The sequence below is a fragment of the Tursiops truncatus genome, chromosome 11, assembly GCF_011762595.2.
Source record: "Tursiops truncatus isolate mTurTru1 chromosome 11, mTurTru1.mat.Y, whole genome shotgun sequence".
NCBI classification, from domain to species: Eukaryota; Metazoa; Chordata; class Mammalia; order Artiodactyla; family Delphinidae; genus Tursiops; species Tursiops truncatus.
Genome location: NC_047044.1, coordinates 12,199,516 through 12,209,678, shown reverse-complemented (window position 1 = coordinate 12,209,678; position 10,163 = coordinate 12,199,516). Strand labels below are relative to the sequence as shown.

The 10,163-nt window shown below is 54.1% G+C and overlaps 1 protein-coding gene across 1 annotated transcript; it reads left to right on the top strand.

The window, feature by feature from the left end:
• Positions 1-264: 264 nt before the first annotated feature.
• HMOX1 (heme oxygenase 1) lies at positions 265-7,452 on the top strand. The gene is made up of 5 exons (XM_004315885.4): positions 265-423; positions 1,603-1,723; positions 3,933-4,424; positions 5,767-5,866; positions 6,921-7,452. Exons 1-5 carry the CDS (start codon positions 401-403, stop codon positions 7,049-7,051), a joined length of 867 nt encoding a protein of 288 aa, XP_004315933.1. The 5' UTR covers positions 265-400; the 3' UTR covers positions 7,052-7,452.
• Positions 7,453-10,163: the final 2,711 nt, after the last annotated feature.

The window sequence follows — 10,163 nt, the reverse complement described above, 5'->3', positions numbered from 1 at the left end:
GAACCATTCAGACCCCTGGAGCGTTCAAGTCCCATCACTGGGTGGGAGGCTCTGGAAGTGGCAGGATCACACAGCTGCTCAGATTTCCAGAAGTTGTTGGTTTTTTTTTTTTTTTTTTTTCCTTTTCACGTCCTGTTTTAAATAGCTTTGTTTTCCAAGGGTCATATGACCGCGCCTACTCCACCCCCGCAGGCCAGGGGCGGGCGGGGCGCCGGCCCTCGCGGGTGTTGCAATGTCGGGCCAGTAAGTGTGGATCGGCTGTCTGGCGGCGGCCACGTGACCCGCCCCGGGGATAAATAGACGGCACGGTCCGGGCTTTGCACAGTCGCTCTCCCGCCTCCAAGAGCCCGTCCCGAGACGTCGGAGCCAGCACCGGACCCCGCACCAGCACCACCGCAGGATGGAGCGCCCGCAGCCCGACAGGCAAGCGCGGGGCGAGGGACCGGCCTCTCCCGGGAGGGGCGACCCCTGCCCCTGCCTCTGCCCTCCTGCTGAGCTGCCGAGACTCAGCCGGGAAGCAGGAAGCGACCTCGCAGGGCGGCCGGTCTCTTGGGCTCTGGTATAAGGAGGAGCGGGGTTCCAGTCCCGCCCGGTGGGGTAGTCGGGGCGATGAAAGATGAATTACATGCCTGGCTCCGGGTGGGTGACCCGATGGGAGTGTTGCCGTGGGATCCAACTTTGTTTTTGGCTTTGGACTTGTGTGTGCTTGAAGGTGGCCGTGTGCTGAATCCGAGATCCTGGGGGCTGTCCAAGGCTGGCTGTGAGTGCCTGCTTTTCTCACTAGAGCCCCCTCTTGGCCGCATCCACCTCTCACTACCTGTTGAATGCAGGAGCAGGACATCACCGTGGCTTCTGTGTCCCCATTTACCGATGAGAATGGCACAGCTGGGGGAGGCAGCAAGGCCAAGGTTCCCTGGCTAGCTGGGATGAGAACCTTGGTTTCTCCCCCTCCAAGTCTGGCTCCTTTCCTTCTCCCAAGAATTTGATCAGCACATACAGAAGAGGGGATGATGTTTCTGGAAGAGGTGTGGGAGAGAAAGGAGAAATGACCCTTTTCTCGGGAGGCGGTTGCAGACATACGGCAGAAATACTCGCCGAAAGGGAGTTTTTCTTGAGTAAAGCTGAATTTACTTAGCCTTTTAAACTCAAACACTTCTGTGATGGGCAACATATTATAAGGGGTCATGAGATTTGTATCTGAGCTCAACAAAGTTAATGAATTAAATCTTGGATCTAAAAGCCAATCAAAGCACTTACAAAGTTGAATGGGCATCCTGCCAACTGCTGCTTCTCCCTGGGTGGTGCTGCTGCCTCCTCTCCTCCACTGAGAATAACTGGTACCAGGACTTCCCTCTTGGTTTGGGGGGGACCGTGTTACATAGTATCTTAATGACTGAAAAGTGTGGATGGGGCTGCATCTTAAGGCAGTTGGGAACATGGCTGTTTATTAAGTGGGAGGCTGGATTTCTGCAGAGAAGCCTGATAAAAGCTGAAATCTCTTTAAGTCTTGCTGACAGGCGGGGGTACCCTCAGAAGCTCAACGTTGGGAAGAACTCTGCTCAGAGCCCCCCACCTTGTTCACGTCCCTCCCTTTCTCTGTAGTATGCCCCAGGATTTGTCAGAGGCCCTGAAGGAGGCCACCAAGGAGGTGCACACCCTGGCGGAGAACGCCCAGTTCATGAAGAACTTTCAGAAGGGCGAGGTGACCCGAGAAGGCTTTAAGGTATGTGGCCTGGTGGTACCAGCCCTGGCAGAGGGAATATTGGCTGTGGGTGCTCCCAAGGCTCAGGGCAGTGGTTTAAGTGGGGGTGGGGACCAGGGATGCTGAGGGGCCAGATGGGCATGTTCAAGGGAATCTTTTTACAGATCGTGACTTTGAGGCTCAGAGAGGGGAGGTGACTTACCCAAGGTCACACAGCAGATTCACAGCCTGCTATGTGGTGTTGTGGAGGGGCTGGGGCAGTACTACCATCAGCTGACCACCTAGGCTCTGCTTGGCATTTTACTTAATTTCTAATTAGTGCCTCAGTCTTGATAAGGAAGATGAGGAAGGGAAGGCTCAGAGAGACTAAGTAATTACCAGAAGGTCACACAGCCAGTAGGTAAATGGGAAAGGCCAAAAGGGAACCAAGGCTGGTTTCATTTCAGAGCTTATGCTTCTGATATAGTTCTCATCTGCCTCTGAAGGCAAGGGGGAATGTGGTTTCGAGCCCGAGCACATCCATTTCCTAATAGTAAGACTAAGGACACCTCATCTATCCTCCCTAAGGTACCTTTTTCTCATCCATGAAATGAGATTTTTCAACAGCAGGGTTTTCTTTTTTTCATTTTTTTTGTCTGTGCTGCATGGCATGCGGGATCTTAGTTCCCCGACCAGGGATCGAACCCGTGCCCCCTGCAGTGGAAGCTCAGAGTCCTAACCGCTGGATTGCCAGGGAATTCCCTGCAGGGTTTTCTTAAGTGCCCGTTGTATGTGAGGCACAGGTTTTGCTATTTCCCAGTACAACTGTGAAATTCATAAAAATAGAAGGAAAGCATGTGGCAAAGAACCAGGCAGGTGCTGGGTGTGAGGAAAGGCTCGTTCCGGTTGAGCTGTGGGGCTGGGGAGCTGTAGCCCTCCACTCCTGACACCCCTGCCTTTTGCTTTCGGGAGCCTCTCCCACTTCCAACATGAGAGGTGCTTCAGTGAAGGGAGATTTAAGGCACAGCTCTAAGGGGTTGGGGCCCTGGGCTATGCCCTTGCCCCCTTGTCCTCCCCCGCCCAAAAAAAAAAAAAAAAAAGCTGACCTACAGTTGCTGAGATGAGGCTGGGGCAGAGGCAGTGGGGACGTGGCTGCTGGAGTGTCCCATCCCCAGCCACTGTAGACTTTGGGTCTTTCTTCTCAGCCGCTGAGTTCAAAGGCAGCACAAAGGTCCGCGAGAGGACCCAGTGCTCACTCGGATCATGCTGATGGAGGTAGCATTTTTTTATCACCATGGCCTCTGACTCAAGGGCTACGTGCCCGGCTGCACCTAGCGCTTTACCTGTGTCATCCTGCTGGACCTGCACACCAGCCCGTTACTGTGTGGTTGGATTACCCCTCTTTGCAGGGAAGGGAACCGAGGCTTGACCTGTGCAGAGCCACTCAGACCTCACATCGCCCAGAGAGGGCGAGTGGCTTATCCATGGTCACACAGCTGAGGACTGGCTGAGCCGGGTTAGAACCAGGCCGGTCAGAGTCGAAGGCCCAGGCTGTTCTGTACCAGGCTGCTTGGCTTTCTGCCCCGGTGAGAAATGGCGCTGCCGTGAACGTTTATGGCTCAGAAATCATCTTGGAAACCTCCACCAGAGCATTTATCCTTTGTCCTCTTTCAAACTCAAACTAGAGAATTAATGTGTAACGGGAGTTCCCCGAACCGAGGAGCACTGGCCCTGTCCCCCAGCTCAGCTTCCAGAGGCGTCCTTTGGGGAGGAGAACCATGCCCTGTAGATGGTCATCGAGAGGTCAAAGGCCGGAGGTGCCTGGCATCTCCTATAAGTACTTTCATTCACGTACGTTTTCCAGAGCCAGGATGGCCCCCCCTAGCCATGCCTGGGCTTGGCTCCATTTCCATTTCTTACTAGCTGTGTGACCTCCATGTCACATACTCTCTCTGGGCCTTAGTTTCCTTTTCTGTAAAATGGGCATAGCTATGCCTTTGTTGGATTTTTCCAAGGACGAAGTGAGGCTGCGTGTTTTATGCAGTGTGATAAAAGGGTTTTAGGCCCAGACAGCGCATGATCGAATTTCTCTCTTGGTGACACTCCCTCTGGCTGCTGTGTGGAGGAGATCGGAGGGGCTGGCAGGAGGTGGGGGCCTGGCCCGGGGAGGTGACGAGGGTCCCTCTGAAGGCAGTAGTGTGAAGGGGCTGGATGGGGAGTTCTTATACCGACCTGCTCGCTCTGGTTTCAGCTGGTAATGGCATCTCTGTACCACATCTATGTGGCCCTGGAGGAGGAGATCGAACGCAACAAGGAGAACCCGGTCTACACTCCCCTCTACTTCCCGGAAGAGCTGCACCGAAGGGGGGCCCTCGAGCAGGACATGGCCTTTTGGTACGGGTCCCGCTGGCAGGAGGCCATCCCCTACACGCAGGCCACCAGGCGCTACGTGCAGCGACTCCAAGAGGTGGGGCGCGCCGAGCCTGAGCTGCTGGTGGCCCACACCTACACCCGCTACCTGGGTGACCTGTCCGGGGGCCAGGTCCTCAAGAAGATCGCTCAGAAGGCCCTGGACCTGCCCAGCTCCGGAGAGGGCCTGGCCTTCTTCACTTTCCCCAACATCGCCAGTGCCACCAAGTTCAAGCAGCTGTACCGCTCCCGTATGAACACTCTGGAGATGACCCCCGAGGTCAGGAAGAGGGCCCTCGATGAGGCCAAGGCTGCCTTCCTTCTCAACATCCAGGTGAGGGTCTGGCTGCCCTGCGTGGCCGCCGCGTCCCCCAGCTGCTCCTCCAGGGACATTTCACGCAGAGCAGGGGAGGTGGGGGCCGAGGGTCACGGTTAGGGACAGGGGCTCGGGGGCCAGGGTTCCAGTTCTGCCACTTACTGGCTGGGTGATGTTGGACAAATCCCTTAATCGCTTTGTACTTCGGTTTCCTTGTCTGTAAAATGGGGAAATGACATTATCTCGTAAGAGTTGTGAGGTTTAAGCGAATTTAAATCAATCAGGTCCTAATAGCACGGCCTGGCATGGCATCACCTGTCTAATATTAGCTATGGTTGGTTATTGTGGGATGTGAGCGTCACCATTGTGGCACTCTGTGGCAATCCTCTGTGACAACATACAAGTTGCCTGTGCATTTGTGTGTAGCCAGGTTGGCACTGCAGGGGTTATGGGTGCTGTAGACGTGGCCTCCGCCTTCTGGGCCTCAGCCCAGCCAGGGAGGCTGGGTGTGTCTTTCTATAAGTGTCTCAAATCTAGGGGAAGGTGAGCTTCAAGCGAGGCCTTTCCTTGAAGGATGACTTCTTGGGCAGGGCTGGGGGTGGGTGTGTTCCCAGGGCGGGTGAGGTTTCTTCTAATCCGGATGTTTGAGAATCCCATCGCTCTCCCCCCACCTGGAGGCCCCACGGGGACTCGGGTTCCCAGCTTATGCTCTCCCTGGCTCTTTATTCCCAGCCTGGGACCCCAGAAGAGCCTGGTCCGAGCACTCCTTAATGGAGCAATGCCCCTTCCTTGCATTCCCCTAAAAAACAACATCATCACCCACAAAACCTGGTCAGTCCTCCAAGAAAATCTGTCTTTCAGAGAGGTGGTATAGAAAGAACGGGAGCTTTGGAGCCAGAGCCCCATGGGAGAGTTGGCTTGTGCTGCCTGACCTCTGGGATAGCCTCGGCCCCAGGCATTGAATCTCTGGGAGCTGCAGTTTTCTCATCTGTAAACCCTGGCTCATGAATACCATGGAGCACACTTAGCAGGGGCGAATCTCACCAAGAGAATGGAGTGCCTGCTAGGGTACCGCTCATGACATCAGTTGCAGAGGGATGCAACATAAGGGCGTGAGTGGCCACGGTGAACTCTGAATTCACGGTGGCTATTACTGGGGAGTATTTGGGGAGGAGCAGGCAGGCGGGTCAGATGGACTTGTGACATCTTATCTCTTAAGCTGGGTGAAAGGTCCATGGATGTTCAGCATCTTTTCCCGTGATTCTGGTATGTCCTGACGTTTCACAACCACACACCTCAAACCTCCCTTCAGCTGGCCGGTCCCCACCTCTCACAGAGACATGTGTCTTTTGTCTTGCAGCTGTTTGAGGAATTGCAGGAACTGCTGACTCAGGACGCCAAGGACCAGAGCCCCTCGCAGGCACCAGGCCTTCGCAGGCGGGCTGGCAGCAGGGCGCAAGGTGAGGGCTTCCAGGGGGCGGCATTTGGAGGGAGCGTGGCGCAGCTCTCTGGCTCCAGCACCTGTTGACTCTTCTGTCTCCTCAATGTTTTAAATGCGAAGTCGGGCGTGGGCAGAGGGCGTGGGGCCAGCCTTCAGCGGGTGACTGCAGCCACGTGGGTGACCCCTCCACGCCTCGGTCTCCCCAGTTGTAGAATCAGGGAGGTTGGGCTCGTTCTAGGTCACTGGCTCGAAAGGAAGACTTGCACACCAAGGACCCTCAGAAGTCACGGCAAAGCCCTCTCCCCTCTTAATTGAGGTTCCTTTGGGGACCTTTTAATGGTTCCCACACAGAGACGCCCTGACATGGGGCAGGGAGCCCAGGACAGCTGCTAGCTCTTCCCCTGCCATGGACGCGGGGAAGACACGTAACCTCGGGGTCGTGTCTCGTGTCAGTCCGTCCCTCACACTTCTCAGACAGCTCTCGACGGGGTGGCTGTGCTGAGAGAACATCTGGGAAACTTCCAAAAGCACCGGAGTGCTCCACCCAATGTCCCCTGACACCCCGGTGGGTGGCAGTGTGGCTTCGGGAGTTGGGGGAGGGGAGGGGTGAGGCTCAGCCACCTGCTTGGCAGGTCACCTCAGGACTTTGCTCCCGGGGCCGCCCTCGCCCGCCTGCCCTGCGGCTTTCTCATGTGTGCTAGGCCCACGTCGACCCCTCTGTTGGCGGGATTGAGCCCGGGAACGTTGGAATGTGGCCAGTCCTGGTGGGATTGGCTACCTGGTGGGGGTGAGGGGACTTGGCCCTAACGCACTGGTTCTCAAAGTGTGGTCCCCTGGGTATCCCTGGAGGGTACTTCCTCACAATGTAGCCGAAAATGGAAGACTGGAGAGCTTGGAGAAGTAGTAAGCTCCCTGTCTTCGGAGGTATGTAAGCAGTGGCCGGAGGGCTACTGGTTTGCATTGAGCGGGACTGTACTAGACCCTGCTGAGGCCCCTCTGCTTTGTCTTTCTGTGATGTCAGACGGGCCCACCTCTGTCCTCCTGGTGTTGACACTGTCCTCTTTCTGTTTCAGACTCTGCTCCCACAGAGGCGTCCAGGGGGAAGCCCCAGCTCAGCATCCTCTCCCAGGTGCCGCTCATGCGATGGGTCCTCATGTTCAGCTTTCTGTTGGCAACGGTTGCCGTGGGGCTTTACACCTTGTGAATGTAAGCATGCTGGCTCCTGGCCGTGAACTGTTTTTGGAGAGGGACAGCCTCTTGGCCGACTTCCCTCCCTTGGGCATGGGGGGTGGGAGCAGCTGTCGGGGTCCCTGCCGTCTCCCTGCGTCCCTCTGTCTCTGGAAGAAAGGAGTCTGCGGCATCTCCCCCAACCAAAAGCACGTCCAGCCAATGACCTGAACTTTAGAGTGGGACGAGGGGTCCTGCCCAGCCTTGAGGGCACCCTCCCCACCCCGTTCCTGCAGTAGAGCCCAAAAGATGTAGCCAGAAGTGACCGCTGTCGTGAACCTCCAAATGCCCTGGGTCCCCGGTCTCCCTGTTGACATGCTGTGACCGCCTGCCCCCTGGGCCGTGGCAGTTTTTGTATAAATATGCAAAGATGTTGTGTCTCGTGTTTCCGTCTTGTTTTCCTCGGAGCCACTTTTCGTTCCTGACTCGGCCTGAGCTGTGGTATTTTGTTGTGTTCTGTTTTGTTTTTATAACAGGGTTGGGGTGGGAGGGAGGGGTTTAACAGCACTGTGGCCTTGGTCGCTAACTTTTATGTGAAATAATAAACTACATGGCTTAATAGTAACCTGAAGTGTTTTTCTTGGGTTCTGTTACCTTTGGGGAGCTGACTTGTCCTCACTTGTTTCTTGAAAGCCTGGTGGGGAGAAGGGGTGAAGGTGGGGATGACAGGAGCTGGTTTGGGATGTTGTGCTCTGCCCTGAGGATGGGGGGTGGTGACCTTTAAGCAGTCGGTGGGCAGATCTTCGTGGTGAACGCTGCTTGATGCAAGACTCAGCCTTACTGAGGATGGGATTCCCTGTTAGGCTGAAATGAGCAGATTTGGGGGTAAAATTTGTGTCCTGTACAGTGAACCCTAGGGACTGGAGTACGATCCCTGGTTCAAATCCCTGCTGCTCCATTTTGTAGCTCTGCCTTTGGGGTTAGTTATTAACCTTTTTGGGGCCCAGTTCTGTCACTTTTAACATGAATACAGTGAGACCCAGCTCATCTGTTTTGAGAAGCAAATGAGATGCATGTAAAATACCAACAGTGTATAAAACTATTATGAAACAAGGGAGATCAGTGTTTTGTGATTCCTGCTAATCATCTCACCCATGATATCATCTCATTTGATCCTCAGAGAAAAGCTGTGAGGAGTGTTAACGCTCTCTGAGGGTCAGGAAGGATTTAAACCCGGTCCGGCCAGTTCTAAACCCAAGTCTTTTCCACTCTCCGAAGTCCCGAAAGCCACTGAAATGGTAGAAATGCAGCCTCCCAGTCTGGGAGAGTGAAAGCCCTTGGCTGGAGGTGTATTTAGCAAAGCAGGGGACAAGGCTTTTCCTTATACGACTTCTATGTGACTGAGGATTGGGTGCCTGGAGACCTCTCCCTAGTTCTGGCTTTGTCATCAAGTCTGGAACCTTTGGTTAAGTCACTTCAAGTCTCCTTGAAACTAACAGTACACCTGCCTCCTACAGCTATTAGGAGGGTCCAGTGGCCTCCAAACCCCAGTCTGTGGATGGTGGCATCACAACACCCGTATATCCTGGGCCCCACCCGGAGAGGTTCTGATTCTGGAGATCTGGGACAGGACTCCGGAATCGCTGTTTACGAAAAGCTTTGGCGCAGTGGTTAAGAATCTGCCTGCCAATGCAGGGGACATGGGTTCGAGCCCTGATCGGGGAAGACCCCACATGCTGCGGAACAATTAAGTCCGTGTGCCACAACTACCGAGCCTGCGCTCTAGAGCCCGCGAGCCACCACTACTGAAGCCCACGCGCCTAGAGCCCGTGCTCCACAACAAAGAGTAGCCCCCTCAATGAGAAGCCAGCGCACGGCAATGAAGAGTAGCCCCCGCTCGCCGCAACTAGAGAAAGACTGCACACAGCACCGAAGGCCCAACGCAGCCAAAAATAAATAAATCAATGTATTTTTTTAAAAAAGCTTCCTGGGAGATTCCAAGGTGCAACCAGGTCCAGGAGCCACTGTTCATGAGATATGTATGCCAAGGGTAGGCACTCAAAATAGCGACTTAGCTCTTCCCACCCTGGGCCCTGTTGCCAGTTTTTTCGTGACAAGAGCATTGATACCGTTTGTAGTGACGAAGGAAGGAAGAGAGGGAGAGGAGAGAGAACCATCTTAAATTCTACTAACAGGAAAATGGCTGAATAATTTGTATTCTCTTCACACGGTGGAAAATAAAAGAACTGTTAAATAGAATGAGTTAACGCTATGTCTCCATGCAGAGGGACTTCCCTGAAGGTTCAGATTCGTTTGATCTAATTTTGAAACCCTATAAACAGACTCATATTTTAAACACTCCCCGTAAGTATGTGCCAATGTAGCCTATGGAATAAAAAGTTCTTTCCAACAGTTCAGGTTGTGGGACTTCCTGGTGGCACAGTGGTTAAGACTCTGCGCTCCCAGTGCAGGGGGCCCGGATTCAATCCCTGGTCAGTGAACTAGATCCCACATGTGTGCAGCAACTGAGTTTGCATGCCACAACTAAGGAGCCCACGTGCTGCAGCTAAGGAGCCAGGCTGCCGCAACTAAGACCCAGTGCAACCAAATAAATAATAAATATTAGAAAAAATAGTTCATGTTGCCAGTGAGAATGGAAAAGAAGGGAGGGGAGATTATGCAGTCCTTATTGCCGCTTGAGAATCCGTCAAGTTTTGCCAGATCTTCCCGTTTTTAAAGTTAGGCTGGGAATCTGGTCATGAATTTTCACAAATTTTCAGCATTGCCAGATAATGAAAACTCTTATACAACTAAAAAAAAAAAAAATCACCAATCGGGTCTAAGGAAACATCCCTCGAGTCCCAAGTTTGAGTTTCGTCCTAGAGGCGCTAACGAGACCAGAGGTGGCTTCTGAATGATTAATCCCCCACTTTTGGAAGCGTGTTTAGGGTGAGAGCTGGGAGCGCAGGCAGGCAGCGCCCCCTCCAGCCGCTAGGGGGAAGCAGGCTCACACCCGGCAAGGGGTACTTCTCAGGGACCTATAGCTCTGAAAGGGGTCGTTTCCTCCTGAGACTTTGAAAAAGGTTTAAGAAGAGTACACAGAAAAGCCCTCGCACGCCCGCGCCGGCCCTCGGCCCGCCCCTCCGCCA